The following is a 27,929-nucleotide window of genomic DNA, read 5'->3' as shown; positions in this document are numbered from 1 at the left end:
TAGATATTTGGAATTTAGTGATTTCATGAAAAATACCCATTTTTGGGCGTTAGTTCTTGAACAAGTAAGTACTTTAATTAAGTAATTTACCATCGACTTTATCCTTGTGTATCTGTTTTTCTTTTCTCGGGATTTTTCTTGGAGCTTTTTTTTGTAATATGGTGAATTTGTTTAAAATATTTAAATCTCTGCAATATTTTTTGTGATAGCTTTCAATTCTACATATATACGTGGTTTACGAATGTAATTATTATATATATTTTAATGATAATTAGACATAAGTTAATATTAGGACATCCATGTACTTACTATTTTTAGACTAAATAATAAATATTGTAATTTATCGCATAACTTTTATTTGATTAAGTTTCTTATGTATGTATGAATCATTAAACACGGTTGGGTATTTATTTAAAATATTTACATTAAATAGTCGGTATATAAGTTAGTGAACGAGGAAGGGGTATTTCCAAACTTCTACTTCCTCGATAATGGGTTTCAATTTGGGATATTTTATAATTTTTTTTCGGCATTTTATATCAGTTTTCACTAAGCTCTTATTTTTCCGGGCAATGGTCTGAAAAAACAACATGTATTGGTACATATAGTTTTTTTCTTTAGCTGTGAGAAACTTGTTTTAAAAAAATGCATTGAACTCTATAGTAATATGCCTACAATAACATAATATTGCTGGCAATACTGCAACATAGTGTTTCCTGTTTTTTTTTTTTTACAAAAATGCTTTCCTGAAATAGATTCGTTATAAAGAATAAGAGTTGTTATAGTCCTGAAAATATGACTTGATTACAGCTGTCAAACTAATTTCATTAGTGATGGAAAATTACTGATCACTGATCAAATCGATTTTATCAGTTATTTCATGCAATGATGAAACTCTGTTTCCGAAAATTGACATAAAAAACGCAAAAACAAGCCTATTATAGTGTTTAATACAATGAGGAACTTCAGCCCTACGGGAAATTGGATACGAAAAATGTTTTCTTACGCGGGCTAAAAATTAGAGCATTAAATTGTACAGCAAAGTTTCTTGAAAATGTACAGAAAAAATAATAATAAATATTTTGATAAATACGCACTACTTTAAATGACGTCACTGGTTCATGTGAATCAACCTATGATCTGAGAGCTATGGAAGATTTCCGGTCTGCTTGTCGCTTCTGGACCAATAGGAAGAACTGAATGAGAATAAGCGGAAATGAACCTCTGACGTCACACGCGGAGTTATTTCAGAAATACAAAACTTTGAAAAATCGTAGCGCCGATAATACGATATATAAAAATAAAAAAAAAATTTTTTAGATTTAGTTTAACAGTCTTTTAACAAATAAAAAATTTTAAAAAAACCACTGAACTTCCTCATTATTCACAAAAAAATAAGACATTTATACTTTTTTCGAGAACAACAAGAAATGAATTATTTTTTTATTCGATCAATTTACATTGATCAATTTGTCCCATCTCTAACGTTTTTGCAAAATGATGTAACCTTGTAATAACGTCGTTAATAATTAGGTTTATTTTAGTTTTTTTTTAATTTTAAAGATGATTTTATACATTAATGTTGATTTATGTGTCAAAGATTGTATTTAAAAAAATAATTAACACGCCACATACAATTGATTTTTCGTGAGTCAATATAAATCACTCCTTTGACGTTACTACAAAGTTATGTCGTCACTTTTTCTGACAAATGTCATTCTAATCAAGCTATATTTTAAGGACTTATCTAAATGATGAGAGCAGAGAAAGGGGAGGCTGGTACTACAGGGCCTGGGGCGGCCGAGACTGCAAATCCACCACTCATCCGCCTTATCGATAAATCTTCTTATAAGTAGGTTACATTTTTAAAATGGGTGTAACCTACCTTCGATGCTGCAAATTTTCTCAGGAGCTCATTATCGCAACAGAGATTTTCCCGCAGAAATCTGAAGTAAGGGGCGTAGAACGAGCAATGCTTCGGCGCGCAATTCACCAAATGGTGTAGAACTTCCAAACTTATCAACACGTGTCTGTAAAACAAAACAGAAATAAGAGTGTTGTTCGTATAAACCAGCGGTCGGCGACCAGCAGCTGCAGCGGATGGGATTTGATAATTAGAACGAAGAGGTAAACTATTCAGTTATTTTTAATATAACATATACATTACAAACATATATTCAATACGTACATATTATAAAAAAGAAAAAATACAGAAAAGAGGCTCATGTCAAAGTAGTAGGAGAATCCTGCTCCGGAAAACCCCTTCGGATACATGGAACAGATCAATATCCAGAGCGATGTTGTTCAGCGTAGCGGTAGCCCTTCCAACAGGCATACATTGCTGTTCGGGTCTCATATAAATTCTATTGTTGAAAAAGCTTACCAAATGCTGCGCTTCATTTTGAGAATTTCCAAACCTTTTAAAAAACCAAATACGGTAAAAACTTTATACAACCTTTTTGTACGCAATAATTTGGAGTTTGCATCCGTTGTGTGGAGCCCACAATACATAACAAACATAGAAAGGATTAAAAATGTTCAACGAAAGTTTTTAAATTACCTGGAATATAAAAACAATAAAACGCTTTGCACTTACAGTCAATCTGCCAAACAAAATGGATTTTTTACCCTTGAAAATAGACGTGCTGTATCCGAATTACGCTATTTAAATAAATTATTAAATAATAAAGTAGACTCTTTTAAATCCACTTCAACAGAGAGGGAAAAAGTTTTTGAGATGGGAATATGGAAGTCTAGGCATTTACAGGGCTTATGACCTGTCATCGGCTGGTTTAAGTGGCCACTTTACACACTGTGTAACATTCACCATTCTGCCCATGTTTGAACATCCACATTTCCTCAACTCTTCCCATCTCAAAAGCTTTTTCCCTCTCTGTTGAAGTGGATTTAAATGCGAACAACTCCCTAGGGAGGAAGTCCAGCCAGTCTGCAAGCATTTGGACATAATCAAACATTGTTAGACTCTTTTAACCTACTTTCCAAAATTAATCTTAATGTCCCCTTTCGCGCGACAAGAAATAAGTATTTATTCCATCTGCCAGTCTGTAGCACTAACTATGCACAACACTCTTTCCTCTATCGTTCTTGCTCTAACTATAATGTTTTTATTTCATCAATTGATATATTTTACATGACCCTTAATTTATTTAAAAATAAATTAAGACTTATTATTTCTGGCCGCGATACGATCCCACTTACTATTTAATGATGCTCACACTTACACACACCTGAACACTTACTCCCACACTAATACACATAAACACACATCTACACTTACTCTCATACAAATACACATAAACACATCCTTTTGTTAAAACACAATTTAATAATATGCATGATTTTTATTTAGAAACTTCGCTGGTCTGTCTTTAAACCGTATTTAAAAAAAAATGTTATTACATCTTTGTCGACTATTTGTTTCTTTAAAATAAATAACTACAGGCAGATTGGTCCTGTATATCGGAATTTGAAACAACCTATGCTGACACTGTCTTAGGTAATTATCAGGAACATACAAACCAATGCTAATCATAATCTCAGGATTATCGATCATACCGCGCAACAATCGATTAAAATGTGTAGTCAAATACACATTCCTTCTAGTCTCTAAACTGCTGTAGCCGAGCATACCCTGGAGAAACTCGGTCGGGTAGAGCCGAGGATAATGCCCCGCACTCTCTCATGTAGAGATATCTCAGAGACTTCTTTTGGATTTTCTCCATCATAATTATTTATTTATTTCTTAAGTTGGCTTATATTAAAACTAATATAAACTATTATGTACATTTACATCATCTATATATATTTACATTTCCTTACAGTAACTTTTACATTTATTTTTAAATTCTTTCAGACACTTTTCATTCTTCATACATTCAGGCATCTCATCATACATTTTTAAACCCTTATACATCAAACAATTTTGCGACTCAGATCTTTTCAATAATGGTAGTCTTATTTTATCCTTTTGTCTAGTAGCATATTCATGACAATTTTTGTTTAAGACAACTTTATCCTTAAAATATTTTGGTAATTTATTGTGAAAAAATTTATGTATAAATATCAACATATTAAATTTAAGTCTCCTTCTTACAGATAACCATTTTAGTTCATCTCACATTTTTTTTACATTGCTATATTTATTTTTCTCAAGAACTATTCTCATCGCTTTATTTTGTAAAATTTCTAGTTTATTTAAATTTCCTTCGTTTGCTAAAAATAATATTGTTGAGCAGTAATCTATATGTGGAAGAATGATAAGAGAGTACTTCAGTTCATGTGGCCCCCAAATGTCGAGTCTACTTCGCACCAAGGAGTTGTAAAGAGTTCTCAGTACGCGGGTATTTTCTATGAACTGACAAGTGTTGAAAATTTTCACGGAGGTATATAGGAGCGTTAGGACTATGAAGTACATTGAACAGAAGTGAGAGGGATTGATAGTCTCTCCGCTGTCTAATTTTGAGCCATTTCAGTTGCCAATGATAATAAGAAATGTGCATGGTCATCTTCCTAAGACCAAAAAATACCATATTTTGAAGTCATTCAAGTTTATCAAGTTGCTCACAGCTGAAATCAGTCATGGAAACATTGTTGCGCTTACTATACTTACATGTATGATCCTCTCGCAAAATCCTTCTTCGCCAGCCGCAGCAGATAGTTCCCCACGAGCTCCGCGTCCCCCCAGCGCGCCCCCATGGCGTGGAGCATCAGCGCCGACAGGTCGCGGCGGCGCGCGTGCTGCCCTTCGCAGTCGCCGTCGGCGGCGGCGGGGAACACGGCGTCCACGAGCCGCTTGTAGCGCGGGCGGTAGTCCATCGAGCAGCGAGGATCCATTTTCTAGTGGAAAAGAAGATTTAACTTTTAAGTTTATGGCCCATTTCATAGGATCGTCAAAATACGAAGACGCGTTAACCTAGCCGGACCGAAGGGGGGGAATCGAATCCCCCATAGACCGATTTTAATTCGATAACTCAAAATCTATTTGCTGTATATTATTTGTAATCGTGAAATTAATCGAAAGAAGCATTTTCCTGTATTTGTTTTTGAATTTTGGAATGGTTGTTTTTTTTTTAAATATTAAAACAAAAAACGATGTAAATAATAAATGGTCAAAAGGGCCAAAATGTCTAGGATTTTACAGTAGGAGTAAGTTGTGTACCTTTGGACGTGTGTACATTTGGACGTGTGAACCATTGGACGTGTGTACCTTTGGACGTGTGTACCTTTGAACGTGTGTACCTTTGGACGTGTGCACCTTTGGACAGTCATTGTATCACTAGCAACAAAGTAGATGAAAATTCCCCAAAACTATATTGGGACTATATTTTTATCTGTTTCTGTCAAACTTGTGATTACTTCCTAAACGTGTTTGTTATTGTGAATTGAAGTTATTTGCAACAGAAAGTAAATTTTCTAAATTAGCTTCATTTTTGCCACATGATAATGTCTGGTTCTTACTATTTGTATATTACATATGTAGAGTTAAAAGTGTTCTTTATTCGTTTACGCATGTGTTAGTTACGCTTCTAACCCCAATTCAAAAGACTGTTAAAATTTAAGTTTTAGATTTTTAGTATATCTATGAACAGATTTATGGATGGAAACATCAAAGTAACGGCAGCCAAATGGAAGGTTTCCAAATCAACTCTTTTTAATTATGTTAAAAAAGCCCGGGACATACGTCCAGAACATATCAAGGCTCCTAATTGTGCAATTTTAGCCAGGAAGATAAAAAAACAGCGTCGCAAATACCTGGCTAAAGCAGCCTATTTTCATTTTCAATTGGACACTGTAAAGTGAGAAAATTTGCATTTCAATTGGCAATTATTGCAAAAAAGAAGAATATATTCCTCCATCCTGGATTCGTGATGAGAAAGCTGAAAAAGACTGGCTAAAATATTTCAGGAAGAGATGGAATCCACAAGTATACACATATGTGTCTATCTGTGGACAAAAATGTACCTTTTGTGAAAATCGCTATAAAATAAAATGAATGTCTTTTCAAGCATTTAAAAAATTAGCGAGCTATAGACAATACAATTATAAATCTAAAACAGAAACAAAAAAATATATCTCTCTGTTAACATACGAGAAAAAAATCAAACACGAAAAAAAATGTTCAAAGGTACCACAGGGTAAAACAGATTCATATTTATCTATTTTAAAACCGTATGTCTTGACATATGAGGGTATTTTTTAATTATTATAATTTGCCTCCATTCGTTTGCAAGGAGGATACTAGAAGCAAACATAGGAATCTCCACAACAACAACAACAGCAAACCATCACGCCGTTTCTCCGTAAGGGTAGGCAGGGAGGATAGAACGCCACATCACTCTATATTTGCATACCTATCTCGCTTCTTCTACATTCATACATCTTCTCATGCACGCACGCCGACTATTCCGAATTCGACATGTCAATCTTCAAGTATTTGTTGGCTTTTGTCATGCCATGTCTTTCTCGGTCGTCCTCTATTTCTGCATCCATAAACATTCGCGTTGTAAATATTCTTAGCCGTTCTTTCGTTGTCCATTCGCTCTACATGTCCAAACCAGCGCAGGGCTCCTTTCTTGATTCAAAAACCAAAAACGGAAAATTAGTCGTTAATGCCAAAATAAACTATACATAATATAAACCCACCTACCTAAATAATAGCGTAATTCAAAACTGTCTCTAAATCCGGCAAAAGCAGATTTAATTTATACTACTTTACACTGCAGGCTCAGTATTTTGCATTTAGTTAGTGAAGCATAATTAGAAATCTCATAATTCTTTTTTTAAAGGTTTTCGCAAATATCTCGGTAACTCCTTCTATGGAGATTGCTTGCTTGCTTATTAAGCTTGCTTCTTATACCCTCATACATATTCGTAAGATAATAGAATTAAGAATAGTCCAGAAGGAGCGTAGAATCATATTTGAATACATCGGACTGTGTCCAATAATTCCCCCACTTAGACACACTTTCGCCGCGCGCACAGTGGAAGTCACCGAGTAATATTGCCAGATCGTGAAGTATATGACCATTAAACAAATGTAAGATAAAAAAAAGCAATATGTTAATTTCTCTAAAATTGTATTGTGCACGCAGAAACATTGATTGACACAACAGAGTAGATCAGTAAAGGGTCATTTAATAAGAGTAATTGAATTAATAAACTTTGAACTTAAAATATAAAACAAATTTTATTTGACATGAAACGGATATTTTTATATCATGTCAAATAATATTTAATGTTTTGAAGAAAGTGTCGGTCAAACGTCCACCACAGAGTTTTTTAATTCGAGATTCAATTTTCATCGATTCTCTCATTAGATGAGCAAAGTAGGGTAAAAAAAAATACTACCCTGGCAACACTAACGAAATTTCCATTTTGTTTTTCCGACAATCTGGCAGATGGAAAAATGATTTAATTTTTAAGTAATGCATTTGGGACAAACACATTCATTAGCTAATTACACATGAAATGTGATTGAATCCTGTTTTTTTAAGATCCTAGCAGTATTTCTTCACTTTAAAATGACACAACACGGCATAGTTGAATTCAAATCAGGAGTTGCGTACTGAGCAACGTCTACAAAGAAACTAATGCGTCAAAACGTAAACCTACTCGTTTATGAATAGTTGAGTCGTCTTCTGTTTGATGTGCGTATGCGGTTTCTGGACTATTCTGAATTATATGCGTAAGATATAGAAAAATCGAATCTTCATAGGTATATCTCGAAAAGTTATATTGTGTACCTTTTCGTTCAACACATCTTCACCAGTTTGACAACAATAAAAACACTAATAAAAACAATCATCGTCTTGCCTATGTCACACATTTTATTATTAAAAAAAAAAAAAAAAACTTAAAAACGAAAAATTTAAACACTACTTCATGATTTTATTTTTTAATGACATTTTACCTACCTGTCACTTATAATATAATATTTTGTTTTGTTATCTGAATTTGAAATCAGAATTACCAAATTTTTTTGCAACCTGACAGGTACCTACCTTTTTATTTTATTTATTTTATTTTATTAACATAAACGGCAAATCTGCATTTTAAAAAAATTATAATACTCACATATTTAGCATTTTTTTAAATGTAAATACATAAATTTCCTTTTATACCCAAGATTTATTTTCAAAAAGTTAACCTAAAAATTATACAGCATATTGAGTAGAAAGTTTAAATAATAAAACATTCTACAGTAATGCCACAATAAAATCATAAGTACTGTTTCATACAGCTGGGCAAAGAGAACAAAAAACTGTATATGTAGGCATATTATGAAATGCATGAATAAATAAATATAATTACCATTCACCATCTTTGAAAAAGTTCAAAAGGTTTGTTCTATAGGAACAATACCCTACACTAAATATGTCAGATACGTGGAAATAACAATTGGCGAGTTCATGAAGTCTGTTTAATACGGCATTACAAGTATACACAGTCCGTGAAGAGAGAGAGCATCAGAATGAAGTTTTCTGTGTTAGCAGCACCTTTTCCGTTTTTTAAAAATTATTTATCATATTTGTATAACGTACACCCGAAGGCATAAAGCTCCCATAAGAAACTATTTATCAAAAAATCAAATCGATAGACATACGCTTATTGTAAATATCTACGAAAATATCTAAATAACATAGAATTAAGAATAGTCCAAAAGGAGCGTAGAATCATATTTGAATACATCGGACTGTGTCCAATAATTTCCCCACTTAGACACACGTTCGCCGCGCGCATACTTGAAGTCACCGAGTAATATTGCCAGATCGCGAAGAATATAGCCATAACACAAATGTAAGAAAAAAAAAAACAATTTGTTAATTTTCTAAAATTTTATTGTGCACTCGGAAACATTGATTGACACAACAGAATAGATAAGTAAAGGTTCATTTAATAAGAGTAATTGAATTAATAAACTTTGAACTTAAAATATAAAACAAATTTTATTTGACATAAAACATAATATTTTATGTTTTAAAGATGATGTCGGCCAAACGTCCACCACGGCGTTGTTTAATCTGAGGTTCAATTTTCATTCATTCACTAATTAGATGAGCAAAGTAGGGTAAAAAATTTACTACCCTGGCAACACTAACGAAATTTCCATTTTGTTTTTTCGACAATCTGACAGATGGAAAAATAATTTAATTTTTAAGTAATGCATTTGGGACAAACACATTCATTAGCTAATTACACATGAAATGTGATTGAATCCTGTTTTTTTAAGATCCTAGCAGTATTTCTTCACTTTAAAATGACACAACACGGCATAGTTGAATTCAAATCAGGAGTTGCGTACTAAGCGACGTCTACAAAGAAACTAATGCGTCAAAACGTAAACCTACTCGTTTTTGAATAGTTGAGTCGTCTTCTGTTTGATGTGCGTATGCGGTTTCTGGACTATTCTTAATTGTATGCCTTTGTATGAAGAAAAACCGGACCGAGTTTCCTCTTAAAATAGAGAAAAAGAATATTTTTTTTATTACCTCTTCATGCCTATGAACATTGTGTCACCTTGATCATAATTAAAAGGCAAATCATAAAAACAACAGCCGCTTCGACTTCTCCCATATTAGTTTTAATTAAATGAAAACTGAAATGATTTAGTTCATTAACACTTGATAATTTAGATTACATACGTTTTGACATGTCAGAATCTGTCACATTTTTATACGAGCAGTTATTTTTTCAGAATCTAAATTTGAATAAAAAAGGAGGCACGTGCCTACGTAAGCAGGAAAAAAATTCGTCGCTAAAAAAGGATAGGTAGGTACGTCAGACAATTTTTAAAAATGTAAAAAAATGTAGGAGGGTTACAAATTCGATCAATTCAAGGGCGCCAAATAAGCAAACAAGGTACGCTGTGAGCGTAACTACTATAGTCCTTAAAATGTAACATAATTAGAATGACAGTTGTCAGAAAAAGTGAAGACATAACTTTGTAGTAACGCAAAAGGAGTTATTTATATTGACACACGAAAAATCATTTGTATCCGGCGTGTTAATTATTTTTTTTATTACAATGCTTAAAACATCTCTCTTCAATCCGTGCCTCATGTCTGAGGATGGTGATTACGCCTGACTCCAGGCATGGCTCGTCGGTGGACAGTATACCTCCATCTGGAACGGTCTTGTGCTCTTCTATAGGCATTCGTCAGTGATGATTCTGATAACTCAGTGACTGTACCGCTCCATCTTGTCGGTTGACGTCCACGCGACCTTGTCCCTTCGACACTTCCCAGGAGAATAGTTTTCCCCAAACTATCAGAATCTCCCCTGGAAATATGCCCAAAGAACTGCAGGATTCTTTTCTCGCACATGGATATCAGTCTTTCTCCTATGTCCAGTTCCTGGAGAATAGATGCATTCGCACGTCTGGGCGTCCACGGAATCCGCAGCACTCGCCGCCAACACCACATCTCGAAAGCTTCGATTTTTTTTTTCAGATTCCCTCAGTGTCCAACACTCCACACCATACATGAACACTGAGAAAACCAAGGCCTTCACCAGTCTCTTTTTTGTTATACTGCGATTCTTCCAGATCTTCACCAGCCGACTCATAGCACTTTTGGCAATACCAACACGTCGCCGTATTTCACCTTCACACCCACCGCCATCGCTAATGAGAGAACCTAGATAAATGAAATTGTTGACTTTTTCTAAGTTGCGCAGTAAGGATAATGGCGCTACTTTATTAGCTCGATCAATGATCATAAGCTTAGTTTTGCTCATATTCATTGAGAGTCCCAGATCTAAACTAGCAGCATCTATTCGGTCAATTAGTTCTTTCATTTCAATCTCTGAAGATGCAATAAGTGTGGTGTCATCAGGATATCTTAGGTTGGATGTCATCCAACCTAAGATATGCTTAAAACATAAATCAACATTAATATATAAAATCAGCTTTAAAACTAAAAAAAAAACTAAAATAACATAACTATTAACGACGTTCTTACAAGGTTACATCATTTAGCAAAAACGTTAGAGATGGGACGAATTGAGATCAATGTAAATTTATCGAATAAAATTTTTTTTTCGTTTGATGTTGTTCATGAAAAAAGTATAAATGTCTCATTTTTTGGCGAACAATTATGTTAAACACACTATAACAGGCTTGTTTTTTCGTTTTTTATATCAATGTTCGGAAACAGAGTTTCACGATTGCATGAAATAACTGATCAAATCGATTTGATCAGTGGTCAGTAATTTTCCATCACTAATGAAATTAGTTTGATAGCTGTCATACTAATCACGCTATATTTTACGGACTATAGCATATGATATTGGTATAGAGTCTTTATTCAATAAAATACACATTATTACAATATCAATACTTATAACAAGAAAACAAAGTATCAATCACATTTTGTCCCGATAAACCATGGGTCGGCAACCTGCGGCCCGCGGGCCGCATGCGGCCCGCGAGACATCTTGGTGCGGCCCGCGAGATTCTCGCCGCAACGCACATGACGGACGATATTATACACAATCGAGTGAAAGGAAGCGAGAAAGTGAGCGAAGGGATAGTGAAGTTGGAGCGAAGGGGGAGCGGGGGGAAAGAGAAGGAAAGCAAGAACGCCACACGCACCTCGCATCATTCCGTTGTCGACCGCCAGTAACGCTACTTGTTCGCTCGCGCTGCGCTAACTACCCACCCACGCGGCGTTTACATTCGCTGCAAGTTTTATTTTTTTATAAAATCTGTTTTGTGAATTCTCTTAGTGTTTTTGGTAAGTACCTACCTACTGCATGATAATAATATTATTCCTAACATTACAAGTAATGAATATAACAATGCAATATTAAAGTATCCATGAGTTTACGACAGTTTCAAAAAAAAATTTCAATGATAAACTTTTTAAGACGAGGTGCACTATGAATGTAATATTTTTATAAGCCTGAAAAACTCCATACACATTAAAAATAGCTTCCGAGAAAAAATAAATACCGCCAACGGGACTCGAAGTTACAATTGCCTTTTCTACAAAAAAAATAAAGTTGGTAGGTTCAGGTGAAAAAATTAATAAGAAATAATTGTTGAAAAAAAAAGCAATGACTGTTGAATGAATAAATACTTGTACATATTTAGTTATTTGGCGGAATGGGAATAAGCCGACGTTGCTCAATGGCGAGAGCATCTGACCGGCAATCAGAAGGCTGCGGGTTCGAGTCCCGTCGGCGTTATTTATTCTTTCTCGACAGATATTTTCAATGCGTATGGAGTTTTTCAGGCCAATAATTATTGCTTTTAAAATTTTCACAACGATAGTATTTGTTTACTCGTCAATAAAGGTGTACTTTAGGTATACTTGACATAAATTTTACGATTTTGTTTTTTGAATAAAAATATTGCTCACTGGGGGAGTATTTAATTAAGGATTTTATACAGGACAAAACTATGACTCTTTCCGTAAAAATAAATACATATTTTTATGTTTCTGTATTGTTACAGATTTGTACACCCAAGATGGCTTCTAAAAAAGGAAGATCGTTGATGAAAGACGGATTTTTAATGAAGCATGGACACATTTATATTTTTTTATCGAGTTTAAAGAAAAACCACTATGTTTAATCTGTCAAAAGAGTATTTCCGTAGTAAAGGAATATAACCTGAAGCGACATTATGATATTGAGCACAAAACTAAATTTTAGTGTCTTGAAGGGGAATCTCGAAAAAACAAAATCATTAACTTGAAATCATCACTCAAAAATCAGCAGAATACCTTTAAAGTTGTAACAGACAAAAGCGAATCAGCTGTTCGTGCCAGCTACAAAGTAGCAGAGATAATTGCAAAGCATTGTCGCCCATTTACTGACAGTGAACTTGTAAAAGATTGTGTCTTAGCTATCGCGGAGGAAGTATGCCTGGAACAGAAAAAAATGTTTGAAAACGTTAGTCTCTCTTCTAGAACTTGCACCAGACGCACTGAAGACTTGGGTGCTAACTTGCGTGAACAACTTAAGGATAAAGCGCAGTATTTTACTTACTTCTCTCTTGCGACGGACGAAAGTACAGACGTGTCGGATACGGCACAATTCCTTATATTTGTACGAGGAATTGACGAAAACTTTTCTGTTTATGAGGAGTTATTAAAAATGTGCAGTCTCGAAGGAACTACAAAGGGAGAGGATTTATTTCACCACTTGGACCAAGCTCTGATTTCGTGTGGCTTGAACTGGGATAAATTAACTAGCATCACCACGGACGGCGGAAAAAATATGAGCGGTCATAATAAAAGTGTTGTCGGAAGAGTCAACAGCAAACTGCAAGAGTTTGGATCGGAAGTTCCATTTACATTTCACTGTATTGTCCATCAAGAAGCATTGTGTTGCAAAGTTTTATCGTGGAAAGAAATAATGGATACCGTTGTATCTGCTATTAATTTTATAAGAAAAAATGGGCTTACTCACCGCCAGTTCCAAAAGTTTTTGGAAGATGTGGAAGCTGAATATGGTGACGTGATGTATTACTGTGAAGTAAGATGGCTAAGCCGAGGAGCAGTACTTCAACGATTTTTTTATTTGAGGAAAGAAATTTGTAACTTTATGGAGATGAAAGGAAAGGCAATACACGAACTTTCCAACCACCAGTGGGTTGTAGATCATGGGTTTTTAACTGATTTGACTGCCGAACTGAATATACTCAATACACGTTTACAGGGGAAAAATAAATTGATATGCAATATGTATTCAGATGTTAAATCATTTGAAATGAAACTAACATTATTTATCAAGCATATCGATGAAAGGAAACTCGATCATTTTCCAAATTGCAAGAAAGCAGTAGAAGAAGCTGGAATAAATTTTGTTTGGCAAAATACTAAAATGAAAAGTGCATTAATGCAACTACAAATTGAGTTTGAAAACCGGTTTGCTGATTTCAAAAAGATCTCACGTAAGATGGAGATTTTCGAAAACCCCTTTGCAGTAGATATCGGTAATGTACCAAGCGATTTGCAAATCAACGTGATAGATTTGCAAAGTGATAACACACTTAAAATGGCTTTTAAGGAAAAAACTAATTTGGTGGATTTCTATGGGAGTTTGCCTTCTGAAAACTACAAGGATTTAAAAAGGTTTGCTCAGCAAATAATTACTATGTTTGGTAGTACATATATTTGTGAACAAACTTTTTCAATTCTGAATTATCGAAAAAACAAACACTGTTCTCGGTTATCGAATTCACATTTAGACGCAATACTACGCGTCTCTACTTCAAAAATGCAAGCTGATATTAAAAAAACTTGCAAGTCAAATGCAATCACAAAAATCTCATTGATTTTATTAAATACAATTAATGTCGTTAAAATATACACTTAGCGTTTTATTTTTAAAACTAAAATATTTGTACATAAATATTGTATGTATACCTACTGCAAGTGCGGCCCGCACTGATCCCCATGAAAAATATTTGGCCCTTTTACAACAAAAGGTTGCCGACCCATGCGATAAACTATTAAATAATAGTTTGTCATCGAGTGCTCAGACATAAGTTGTAATTAAGAATCAAATGAAAGAGTACAGACATAATATTGTACACATTAAAAATAATTAACATAAATTATTTTGTTTTTGATGCTTTGAAAAATAAAACATACAGTGAGGAAGTGCCCTTTTTATTTATTTTTATTTGTTAATGGACTAAAAAACTAAGCTATGCCAAATATTTTTATATTTTATTTACATATATCGTATTATCAGCGTTAGGATTTTTTAAAGTTTTTTAATTCTGAAATAACTCCGCGTGTGATGTCAGAGGTTGTTCTCTAGTAGTTCTTCCGACTGGTTCATTTACGTTTTATTTATTTAATATCCTTCACAGCTTTCAAATCATTGGTTGGTTCATATGAGCCAGTGACGTCAATTAAAGTAGTGTAATTTTATTAAAATCTTTTTTTATTTATTTTTTCGTACATTTTCAAGAAACTTTGCCATACTATTTAATATTTTTAATTTTACCGCGCTCAAGAAAACATTTTTGTATCCAATTTCCCGTGGGGCTGAAGTTCCTCATTAAGAAGAAGAAGAAGAAAAAGGAATGAAAAGCTCAACAAAACTAGATAAAATGTTTTTTTTAAAGTATGAAAATAGAGAAAAATAATATAATTAAAATTAAAGAATAGCCATTTACTTGAATAAAGATTAAACATGAGAAAAAATAAATATGTTTACAAATGGAAAATTTCTATTTATATCTATAGAAAAAAAAATTTGTTATATTTCATATTGTAAAAGGCACTTGTGCCGTAAAATAATAAATAAAATAAATTGAGTAAATTAATACTAAGGTTTATTAATAGAAAGCCGGGTAAAAAATCGACTACCCTGGCAACACAAACAAAATAGCTACCTTGTTTTATTTCACAATCTGACAGACAGCAAAATAATTGAATTCTTAAATAAAATTATTTGTGAATTCGCTACTTACACATAAAATATGATCCCGCACTATTCCCTTTTAATCCCAGCAGTATTTTGACACTTACAAACAACACAACTCGGCATAGTTGAATTTAAATCGGCAGTTGCGTACTAAGCGACGTCTACACAGTAACTAATGGCCAAAACGGAAAACTATTAATTTATGAATACTTTAGCCGGCTTCAGTTTGATGCGCGTTTTGCAGTTTCTCGTCTATTATAATTCTATGTCTCAGGCATAGAATTAAGAATAGTCCAGAAGAAGCGTAGAATCATATTTGAATACATCGGACTGTGTGGAAACAACCCTCCACTTTGCCCCACTTTCACCGCGCGCATGCGTGAAGTCAACGCGTAATGTTGCCAGATCGCGAAAAATATAATCATAACACAAAAAAACTAAGGTTTTTTTTAAAGTTCTCCAAAATTGTATTGTACACGCGGAAACATTGATTGACAACTCATAGAAGATAAGGTAAAAGGTCAATTAATAAGAGTAATTTGATTAATGAACTATGAACTTTGAACTTAAAAACTGTAAAAAAAATATTTTACCTAAAACTGATATTTTTTGTCATGTTAAATAATATTTGATGAGCAAAGTAGCGTAAAAAATTTAACTACCCTGGCAACACTGACAAAATGTCCATTTTGTTTTCTTTGACAATCTGACAGATGGAAAAAAGAATTAAATTTTTATGTAATACATCTGCTAGTTACACATGCATTTGACACTTCCACATGAAATGTGATCCCATCCAGTTTCTATTTGATCCCAGCCGTATTCCTACACTTTAAAACGAATCAACACAGCATAGTTGAATTCATATCGGGAGTTGCGTACTGAGCGACGTCTACAAAGAAACTAATGGGTCAAAACGTGAACCTACTCATTTATGGGTAGTTTAGTCGCCTTCTGTTTGATGTGCGTATGCGGTTTCTGGACTATTCTTAATTCTATGCAGAAAACTTAATTTCTTCGAAAAATTGAAGATAAATGTTTACCTTTTATTGTAATCGGGGCCCAGGTAGATGGAATCTGACCACAGACAAGCCTTGCCCGGAGTCGGGCGTGATCTCCATCCTCAGACACGAGGCGTGGATTCAAGAGAGTATACAACAATTAAAACAGCAATAAAAATGTGTTAAAAAAACAGTTACATTTTGGTAAACTTACCAAAAAAACAACAAAATATAAAAATATCGCGACGTCTACAAAGAAACTAATGGGTCAAAACGTGAAACTACTCCTTTAAGAGTTGTTTAGTCGCCTTCTGTTTGATGCACGTACGCAGTTTCTTGTCTATTATAATTATATGGCTCAGAGCATGTCTATGTATTAATAAATATGTCAATGATTACCTTATCATACGTATTTCAAATTTACAACGCCGTATATTTCTCAAATGGACTGTTTCACTTTGACAGCAATTAAAAAAACAATTATAAGTAAAATGGTGGACTCAAGCTCGTCCATATTACAGGAATTTACCAAATATAATTTAAAATTGAAAAAAAAACTATCACTTAATTAAATTTTTGACATATTGCGTAGCTGTCATTTGAAACAAAAGAAATTATTTCCGGGATCTAAATTCAAATACTATGGTCCATCAAAAAATGAAGGCACGAATTTAAATGCCATTTTTATTGCTATTGTAACGTGTCTAATATTGCATGATCTATTATCACACCGATGGCAAAAAACATTTTTTAATTAATTACGTTTTATTAATTACTGGTTGTATTTTTTTGTTTTAAACCGCGTGCATTACTTTGATTATAACCAAAACACAAATGACGAGCACAATAGTCGTCTGAAGATCGTCCATATTGGGTAATAGGTGTAATTTCGACACGTAAAATTTTTTAATCAAAATAAAAACTCGATAATTTAACACGAAATTCTTGACGTAACTTTATCTGTCAGTTAAGAAAGACGTTGTTTTGAAATTTGAATTTGAATTCACAGATAGGTGGGTACTTTTTTATTAAAAAAGTTTGCTTTTATTTTTTAATATTATTGTCTATGTTTTAAAAATTAATTTAACCCTTATCGCGCCAGAAAACCATATTTTTGTTACATTATTCGATGGCTGAAAAGGTTTCAAAACCCCAGACATTTATTTTGTTGTTCTAATCAAAGTTTATTATTATTGATAATAATATTCCGGCGCCCTCCAACATACCCGTCAGACAACATACCGAACAGTTGTTCCAATACATGAAGGTGCTGGATATATACTTGTATATATAGTTGGATAATTTATATAGCGCCATTTTTGTGAAAATCACCTCAAGGGCGCTGTACAATTAATAAATATCCCAGTACGTCTTGTAGCTACAGAGCGCATGGACGGTTGGGATTCTAGTTCCTCGTTTTTAATTAAGATCAATCAAAAATTATAACAGATAAGAGCTAGATTACAGGACGTTTTGCAGCTACAGAGCGCATAGACAGTTAAAAATTTAGCCCCCAATTTACACATTTAAAAAATTGACAAATAAATTTAGTGTATAGACGATTGGAATTCTAGACCCCATTTACAAAGTTTAGATATTTTAAAGTTGGTATATGAAAACTAGATAACCAATCATCGTGCAGCTACAAAGCGCACGGACGAGTGGAATTCTAGCAAAGTTAAAATGATATCAAAAAATTTACAAAAAATAGAGCATAGTAGTAAGTTTGTCAAGTGTTCATGCCAAGAAGTAAGCAATAAAAAACTAAATAAATAAAGCACTGTATCAACTCCATGGTTAACAAAGGGAGATAGATGTCCGAAGAGAATCTTTTATAGACAGTAGGTAGATATCGTCACCATGTGGCCCACTGGCTGCTTGGTAATTTCTGGAAACGCACGTGTGTAGACTGGGGGATTATGCCTATTGTTCCAACGACTTGGTGTCCATTTTGGTCCGTATTATTTTATTTTATGAGATGCAACATTCCTGTTCAATTCACTTTTTTACATGAATATTACACAAACGCGTGTATAAGCGGTTTGATTTATCATTTTGTATGTTATTTTCTATTTGCCTTCTGGCAGGTATTTGAAATATTATGTATTTATCAATAAATATGAGACAACTGTACCTAAAAGAAGCACCTACACATTTCTGGTCGAATAATAAGGAGAGATCTCAGCAAAAAGAGCGTACGAGGTTTTCCCAGGGCACAAATTATGTCATACCCAAAACCCGTACGACTTTTGCTCAGAGAAATCTCGCACAAAGAGTGTTCAATATTTTGGAAGAGCGTCTATTTTCAAGAGAGGAATTAAGGACTGGATTTTCCTTAGTGGGAGGGATTTGAGTGGGAATTTCCTCGATGATTTTTTCATACAGGGTGTTTTTTTAACTTAAAGGTGTTTTACTTCACAAAAGTCAACAGATGGAAGAGTTGAGGAAATGAGGATGTTTAAACATGGGCAGAATGGTAAATGCTACACAGTGTGTAAAGTGGCCACTTAGATCAGACAATGACAGGTCATAAGCCCTGAAAATCTGGTCTCCATTCTATGTCAATCGCATAAATCACATTGAATCAGTCCAACATCGCTTGCTTCGAAAAATAGCGTGGATGCTTGGACTAGAGAGAGATAATTATTCTTATGCTGAAATAGAGTCAATGTTAAATATTTCTAGTCTACAAAAACGTAGAACTAATATTGACTCCATATATATGTTCGGCATACTAAATGGTATAATCGATGTTCCATCATTACTGGGACAAGTAAAATTCAATATTCCGACTCGTAGATTGAGAAACAATGAAGTACTGTTCATCGATCAGCATAGAACAAACTATGGCCTAAATTCTCCAATGACCCGCCTTTGTCGTATTGTTAACTCAAGACAAGATCTGGACTTTTTTGGTTTAAGTTTACAAGGATTTAAACGAGCACTAAATAAATAGTCCAGATCTTGTCTCGATGTCCCTTATGTTTGTCAATGCTTCTTTTTTTTTTTTTTTAAATGTTTTAAACTATTCTTATATTGTAATATTTAAACCTTATAAATTGTATACATGGACAATGTCCGTTAGTAAATAAATAAAATAAAATAAAATAAAATAAATGCCTAGGAGTCCATATTCTCTTCTCAAAAATGTTTTCCCTCTCTGTTGAAACAAATTTAAATATGATAATTTTCATTTAGAACATTATTGCGACCTTAAGCATTACCCAAAACTCTTAAATAGGTTGGAATGACCAAACAGTACTCGTTTTTTTCCGTTTTTTTAACAGTTTTTTTAACAAAATTTGATGTATAACCGTCGTCGCATTAAAAAAATAAAAAAAATCAAAATTAATTACTCCTTATGGGGTAGAGAAGATTCAGAATACCACCCCTGGGACAGAAATTATACAACTTACCTGGGCCCCGATTACAATGGGAAGCTAACAGACTTATCTCCGACTGTCTCTAAATAAAAACAAATATTTGTGTACGAAAATGAGTATATTTGTGTGAACATTTTAAGTATCTTCGTCGGTAACCTATAATTGAACATGTTTAGAAGAAAAAATTGTATGCATATTCTGCTTTTCATACAGGAAACTTAATTTCACTTTGTAGACAAAATCAAGAAAATACTTTTCATCGTAATCGGAATCCAGGTGGAGGGAGACTGACCACAGACAAGCCATGCCCGGAGTCGGACGTGATCTCCATCCTCAGACATGAGGCGTGGATTCAAGAGAGTATACAAATATTGGTTTCCGTTGTCCTCTTCGCTATACTAGATTAAATTCCCTTTTTTATGTACCAACTTGTAAAAACAATTATACCTCGAATTCATTCATTAGACGTACCTGTAGAAATTATAACGGACTCAGTATTGATGTAGACATTTTTAACTGCACGTTGCATTTGTACAGAAAATTTCTTCATGGGGTCGATTATTTGGGATAGTTGCTGAATGTGCATCTTGAGTGGTTTATGCTATATATATGTGCCGCATGTAATGTATATGTTTGTGTATGTTTTATATGTGCGTTCATGTGTGTGCGTGGATGGCTCGGAGTGTACATTCGGTATTTTTATTTATTTTAATTTATTACCTCCATGGAAAACGCAAATGTCAACAATTATCCTTTTCTCACTTAAATTCTTATTTATTTTTTTATTTTTTTGTCACATTTAATGTTTATATCTTTTTAATTTATGAAAACTTAATTGGTCTTTTTATGTTAAAAAATTGTTGTTCTTAGTACTTATTTTGTATGACTGTATGTTTTCTAAATAAAATAAAATAAAATAAAACAATTAAAACAGCAATAGAAATGTGCAAAAAACAGTAATATTTTGGTAAACTTACCAAAAAAACAACAAAATAGAAAAATATCTCTTCTAATGCGTCACTTTGAGAGCCAAATAAATCAAAATAAAAATTATAATAGCTTTATCTAGATCTTCCATGGTACGTTTGACTAAAATTTTTAAAAACACTAAATTTTTGACGTTTGTATATATTTCTCATGTTTTAAGTGTTTGACATAATACTGTCACATCAAAAATAAGTATTTTTGACTTCTTTTTTGAATTAACACGCAGAGTAGGTTCCTTCTCCAGTAAAATAAATAATTCAAAAGTAGGTTTCTCGAATGACATTTGTTGGTGGAACTGACTTTAATTATAATCATCGTTCCCTTTTCCACACCCAGTGGTGCATAGGGCACATCAAGTAAACTAAATACAGCATAGTTCGATCATTTGTTACGTGAAGGTAAAGTGATCAGTGCTACGCTTCATGTGCCACTACTACAACTACTACTACCATCACGCCATTTCCCCGTAGGGAATACATTCCTAGCTTCTTCCACATTCATACATCTTGTCATACATGCCCTTCGGTTCTGTCTGCTTTTGATATGACCAGACTTAAGATTTTGGTTTATCTGATCATGCCACGTCTTCCTTGGTCGTCCTCGTCTCACGTTGACGTTCATTTTTGCCATATATACTTGTTTTACCATTCTTTCGTCGTCCATTCGTTCTAAGTGACCAAACCATCTCAGAGACCCTTTCTTAATCTTATCAATTAAACTTGACTCAGATTTACACCCTCGCCTGATTTCATCATTCGTAACCCCGTCATACATTGATTTCCCACACATTCGTCTAAGAGATCGCATTTCAACCGCGTTTACTCGGTTTTCATCCTTCCTCTGCCAGTTCCATGTTTCACTTCCATACATAAGTGTTGGGACTAAAACTCCGTTGTGCACTGCCAGTTTAGCTTCGATTGACATTATTTTATTAGAAATTACTGTGCTTAGTGTTCCGTTCATTTTGTTGCCCGCATTCACTCTTCTTACAACATCTTTTTCTACTCTTCCATCTCTTGAAAACATGCTTCCCAGATACACAAATTCTTCTACTTGCTCGAGACATTCGTTGTTTACATTTATTATGCAGTCAGTAACCTCACTATCCCTTTCAAATTCTATCACTTTGGACTTACTTTCGTTCATCGCCAATTCGCTCTCCAGGCATACATCATACATTCTAGAGACTATTTGCTACAAATCATCCTTGCTGCTTGCTAACAGAACGCCAGTCCAGGAAAAAATAATTGTACGTCAAAAAACCTTTTAAATCAATATTTCACGTCCCCCCTGCCAGGAATCGAACCCAGAATACCAAAAATCGTAGGCTTATGCGTCAACCACTACACATCGAGGCTGATCTGATGATATCTACACTCGATTACCTAATTCTGAACTTTAACTTAAGAGCAGTCATCGAGTCAAAAACACTTGTCCAGGGTTCTAGTTCTGTTTCACTAACAGAATTGTATTCTTCATCTGCCTGACAGTGACCTGTTGGTTAAATTAGTGTCCTGACGAAGAAACGGGCACGTCTCGAAACCGGTAGACATAGAAAAATCGGTAAGTGGTCATATACAAATATTCAATAATATTAAGTAAAACGTTTGACCACAAAGTTAATGCTTTAAATATTGATAATATATATATTGTTGATTCTTTTTTTTAATGTATTAGAATTAAGAATAATCCAGAGCGTAGACTCATATTTGAATACATCGGACTGTGTCCAAAAATCCCCCAACTTTGCCCCACTTTCGCCGCGCGCATGCGTGAAGTTGCCGCGTAATGTTGCCAGATCGCGAAAAATAGAACCATATCACAAATTATGGTTGTAAATAAAAGCGATTTGTTAATTTCTCTCAAATTAAGAGTATTTCAATTAATAAACTTTAAACTTAAAAAATGAAACAAATGTTATTTTACGTAAAACGGATATTTTTATGTAATGCTAAATAATAATTGATCTTTTGAAAATAATGCCGGTCAAATGTCCACCACGGCGTAATTAAATCCAATTTTCGTTAGTTCTTTCATTAGATGGGCAAAAAATAAGCTAAAATTCCACTAAATCAATTAAAACCAATGTTCTTATTATTTTTATATATTTTTCCACCTGTCAGATTGTCATCGTTTTCTGCATAGGTTACTTACAGATGCATTTGATACTTACACATAAAATGTGATCCCATCCTGTTTCTTTTTGATCTCAGCAGCATTTCTATAGTTTAAAACGACACAACACGGTACAGTTGAATTCAAATCGGGAGTTGCGTACTGAGCGACGCCTACAAAAAAGCTCATGGGTCAAAACGTAAAACTACTCGTTTAAGAGTAGTTTAGTCGCCTTCTGTTTGATGCGCGTATGCGGTTTCTAGACTATTCTTAATTCTATGACTAAAAGTTATAAAATAGCATTCAGTTTATGCATTATATTAATATCGATAAATCTAGGTACCTTTTGATGGTAATTAATCGGGGGATCAAGATGGGCATATTTACCTTAAAATAGCAAATAACACTTACATTGTTCTTATATCGACTGTGTCAACCGAATAGCAATCAAGACGCACATTAATATAACGATAACTTTGTCTATATCGTCCATATTATGAGGTTTTACAAAACTTGAAATTTTGAAAGACTGTAATTTACTTACTCTGATTTATTTGACATAAAGGCATCTGTCAAATTGAAATTAAGTTTATTTTTTGGGATCTGAATTTAAATACACAATAAAGTAAGTACCTACCTTACTAAAATTATTTTTTTTAATGATAAAACTTCATAAAGAATGTTATATTACATAGTCTTCTTCTTATCAGCCCGTTTCTCTTCACTGCTGGATATAGGCCTCTTCCAAATTTTTCCCGTTCCTCTGATTCCATCCATGGCCCGCGAGTTCGACGACGTCGTCAGTCCATCTCCTCTGTGGTCTCCCTACTTTCCTTTTACTTCCGTAGGATCTCCAGTTTAGTATTCTGGGGGTCCACCTATCGACTTCTTGTCTCGTTACATGACCCGCCTACTGCCATTTTTGTCTTCCCACTTCCCACATATCGGTCACCTTTGTACGGCGTCTCATCTCCTCATTCCTTATTCGGTCTCTTAAGGAGACGCCCAACATTTGTCTTTCCATAGACCGCTGAGTGCACTTGATTTTGTGAACACTTCTAGCAGTGAGTGACATGGTTTCAAGACCGTATGTTGCTACCGGCAGAACACGAGAATTGTTGACTTTGGCCTTCAGATTATTTGGGATTTCCTTATTTCTGAAAACGTGTTTCAGCTTTCCAAACGCAGCCCAACTTAACCCGATTCGTCTAGGTAATTCCACAGTTTGATTAAATTTCCCCAATTTGATTTTGTGTCCAAGGTCAATGTACTCGTCAACAGCACCGATAGTTTTTCTTTCAGTACATGTGTTGCTAGGTATTGGACTCAAAATCTTGGTTTTGTCTATATTCATTTCCAGACCGATCTTTCTAGAGGCTTCGTATGATTCTTTTACCATAGATTGCAGTTCATTTACCTCTTCACTAATTATTACTATATCGTCTGCAAAACGGAGATGATTTAGATACTTGCCATCTATTTGTATGCCTTTGTTATTCCAATTAAGTATCTTGAAAACGTCTTCTAAGGCTAATGTAAAAAGTTTTGGAGATAGCGTGTCACCCTGGCTTACACTCTTTTTGATCTTGATTTTCTCCGTCTTTAGATCGTCGTTTACTTTTACATCCAAGGCATGGTATATAACATAGTAAATATTATTAATAAAACGGTACCTATAAAACTTTTAAAAATTAAATTATGTTTATATAAAATGTTAAGGCATATTTTTTTATCAGTAATACTGTGATCGACCGTTACAGGAGGGAGGTAGTGGCGTCTTCGTCTCACTGGTTCCTCGCTATCGGCCTCCCTGGCGTAAACGGGAGGCCTGAGAGCCTAGCGAACCGAGAACTGACCGCTGATCAACCTCAATAGCCCTGAATAGGGTTTTCCAATGGGCCGTGTTGGTGCAAAGACGATCGCAGCGAAGAGCAAAGTCCGGAGCAGGAGTGGAGCTGGCGAAGGGCATTGTAATGAAACACGCAACTCGAGTGTCTGGAGCGAACTGAACGATTAATCTAATCTAATATCTAATGGCTTGTGGAGTACCGGGTCTAGTAAGACCCCCTGCTCTAATTACTGCTTTATATAGGAGTAGTTTGTTATCTATTGACATTTAACTGTTCCTACTCATCATCGGTTAGAGAGCTGATAGTACCCCGGAGGCTGAATTTATTGAAGTATCGATATGCTTGTTCCACTTGAGTTTAGAGTCTAGGGTGACACCTAGATATTTTATCGAATCTGTCCATGGGATGTTCTCGCCAAACATAACAGTGTTTGGCGGGAGAGTTGCTACTCTTCTGCGAGTAAAACGTGTGGTAGCACTCTTGCTAAGGTTGATAGTGATTCGCCAGTCCTTGCACCATTTTTCCAGGGCAAGGCACTGGTCTTGTACTCTCTTAGCGTCCATATTGGCGTTATGAGAGGTAGACATTTGAGCTGTATCGTCTGCAAACTGGGCTATTTTTAGATTGTGGTTTAGCACGACGGGTATATCACTTGAATATATGTTATATAATATCGGACCCAGTAGTGAGCCTTGAGGGACTCCTCAAATTACTAAGATCTAGCGACTTCTAGCGACTTTTGAACCTCCGTTTAGCGACATTTGCTCATGACGAGTTGGCAACACTGGCCCGCGAGCGTGTTTAGTCGACAGTAGACCACGCGGCGCAGCTTCCCCGCTGATGAAAGAAGGAAAACGGAGTAGATAAAAATAGTACAAAGAGTACAGCGAGATGAGTTTTGGAAACCAACAAAGCGAAGCATAATTTGCTCAATGCATTTTGAGGAGAATTGTTTTTACGACACAAAAGGTCATTTATCTCAATGTAAAACCCTAATGATTAGTTCTGTTTCAAAAAGCTTACTTAACCTTTCCCCCCTTACTGTCTTAAAAACACCTTCGAGTTACGGTGCTGTGTAGTCACTACACATTTAAAAATAAGAGATTTAAAAGGGAAAAAATGAAATATTTAAAGGGAATGGCTTTAATTAGCCATAATTTAATTTTATGATGATAATATTTCAAATTTAACTTCTGAAAACATGAAAAACCATTGGGTATCGCAAACGACTCAGGCGAAACGTTCACCCGCGCCAACTTCTTGAGATCTACTAAGTACTCGTAGCTAGTACTGGACATCGTGACTGACTGCGACGCGCGACGGGCGTATATTCTTTACTCTCATACGCAACAATGCAAAACATTGATATACTGTGAGTATAAGTTATTCCCGATTTCCGATAAAATACTTTTTTTGTGCCTAATAAATACTTATTATTTAGTAACAAATTATTTCAGTCGCTACGTATATGTGTTATGGAGGAATACTGATATCTAAATCCAATATTTATTATATTTCTAAAGATATAGTGGACTGAACAACTGTGGGTGGCTTCAGCCAGACGACAGAACTTGATCCAGGATACGGCTCTACCTAATGTAGGGAGTACCGCTTTACCCACCGTTAAACTACTGGGAGTTTTACTCAATTCTGACCTATCTCTTGAAGCTCAAATTAGTAGAACGATAAGTTCATGCTTCTACCAGCTGAGACGAATTAAATGCATACGCAAAAATTTGCCGGTTAATGCCGCCCGTCAATTAATAAATGCGTTTGTAGTGTCTAGAGTCGATTATTGTAATGGTATCTATGCAGGTCTACCAATGAACAAAATGACTCGCCTACAATCTGTATTGAATGCCGCAGCGAGACTTATTTTCGGAATTTCTAAGTTCAGTCATATCACTCCACTACTTCGGGAACTACACTGGCTACGTTTTCCACAGAGGGTCGAATATAAACTCTGTTGGCTTATGTATAAGTCAGTGCACAACTCTGCTCCGGAATATCTAAGGGAACTATGCATTCCAGATGAACTAGCTGACAGGCGTCTCACGCTTAGATCAGCTACGTCTACGGCGAGAGGAAAAGTTATTATACCTCTACGCAAACAGCGCACTAAATTTGGTGAACGCGCATTTGCGGTCGCAGGCCCTATGGCATGGAATGCTCTCCCAGCAGAGGTGCGAGGCTGTGAAAGTGAAGTGATGTTTCGGAAAAAACTTAAAACCCACTTGTTCTCTAAATCATTTGAATAAATCCGTAGCACGTGACAACAAAATAAATTATTTTAATTAAATTACAAATTTAAAAGCTTCAATTAAATTAACATAACAATAGAATCACCATGTAAAGCGCCCTTGAGGTATTTTATTACGAAAATGGCGCTATATAAGTTATCCATAATAATAAAAAAAAAAATAGTTATTAGATGCAATGTGTCCTAGATACACATCATTAAGGAGGAAAGGTTAACAAAGGGGAAATTAAAACTATCGGTTGGACTGTATTGGTATGTTCTTATTAAAAGGTATTATTTATAGGAATGAGGAAATTAATAAAAAAATATTTTGAAATCTTCATTCGAAAAAATCGTTTATGTCTTTCTCTCGAAAAGAATTAAAGTGGCTTTCTTTTGGTAAGGGCGTGAACTTTCAACTTCTTTCTCTTTTATAGAACATTCTTCGAAACCCGGCACCTCGGTATCTATATGAGAATTAAGTTTAACTTTCCAATCATGGACTAGCTCTTTGCTCATCTAATGAGAGAACTAACGCAAACTGGACCTCTCGGCGTAAACAACGTCGTGGTGGAATTTGACCGTCATTATATTTAAAACATAAAATATTTATTAACATGACATAAAAATATCCGTTTTATGTAAAATACTTTTTTTATTATTTAAGCTCAAAGTTCATTAATTCAATTACTCTTATTAAATGACCCTTTACTTATCTCCTCTGTTGCGTCAGTCAATATTTCCGCGTGCACAATAAAATTTTAGAGAAATTAACAGATTGCTTTTTTTCCCCTTTCATTTGTGTTATGATTTTTTTCCCCATCAAGCAACATTACGCTGCGACCTTACAAATGCGCGCGGCGCTCAAAATGCAGTTTAACGATATTTTTGTGTGTACTATCAAGGGTAATTTAATTTGTGCTGGACACAAGCGTACGAAAATCGATCT

At 34.6% G+C, this 27,929-nt stretch overlaps 1 protein-coding gene across 5 annotated transcripts; it reads right to left on the bottom strand.

Annotated features, from left to right (window-relative positions):
• Positions 1 to 339: 339 nt before the first annotated feature.
• Positions 340 to 23,452, bottom strand: LOC148275045 (protein EFR3 homolog B-like). Of its 5 annotated transcripts, none has more exons than XM_088236240.1 (4): positions 23,303 to 23,452; positions 4,631 to 4,857; positions 1,886 to 2,030; positions 340 to 577 (listed from the first exon to the last, which is right to left on the bottom strand). In XM_088236240.1, exons 2-4 carry the CDS (start codon positions 4,852 to 4,854, stop codon positions 446 to 448), a joined length of 501 nt encoding a protein of 166 aa, XP_088092366.1. In that variant the 5' UTR covers positions 4,855 to 4,857; positions 23,303 to 23,452; the 3' UTR covers positions 340 to 445. The 5 variants fall into 5 exon arrangements, with proteins under 5 accessions (XP_088092366.1, XP_088092370.1, XP_088092367.1 ...); XM_088236244.1 differs by lacking the exon at positions 23,303 to 23,452 and adding an exon at positions 20,767 to 20,904; XM_088236241.1 differs by lacking the exon at positions 23,303 to 23,452 and adding an exon at positions 9,510 to 9,705.
• Between the last annotated feature and the right edge of the window lie 4,477 nt (positions 23,453 to 27,929).

This window comes from Micrasema longulum, unplaced genomic scaffold (genome assembly GCF_059751315.1).
Source record: "Micrasema longulum isolate JH-2025_06_02 unplaced genomic scaffold, ASM5975131v1 h1tg001527l, whole genome shotgun sequence".
NCBI lineage: Eukaryota > Metazoa > Arthropoda > Insecta > Trichoptera > Brachycentridae > Micrasema > Micrasema longulum.
Note: the sequence above shows the minus strand (reverse complement) of the source record. Positions and strands in the feature narration are given on the sequence as shown.

Excerpts from the sequence above, each read along its gene's own strand:
- LOC148275045 (XM_088236240.1), bottom strand. The coding sequence starts at position 4,854 with ATGGATCCTCGCTGCTCGATGGACTACCGCCCGCGCTACAAGCGGCTC. Across the intron at positions 2,031-4,630 it reads TTTGCGAGAGGATCATACAT|ACACGTGTTGATAAGTTTGG; the intron begins GTAAGTATAGTA and ends TTTGTTTTACAG. Across the intron at positions 578-1,885 it reads GAAAATTTGCAGCATCGAAG|ACCATTGCCCGGAAAAATAA; the intron begins GTAGGTTACACC and ends TTGTTTTTTCAG.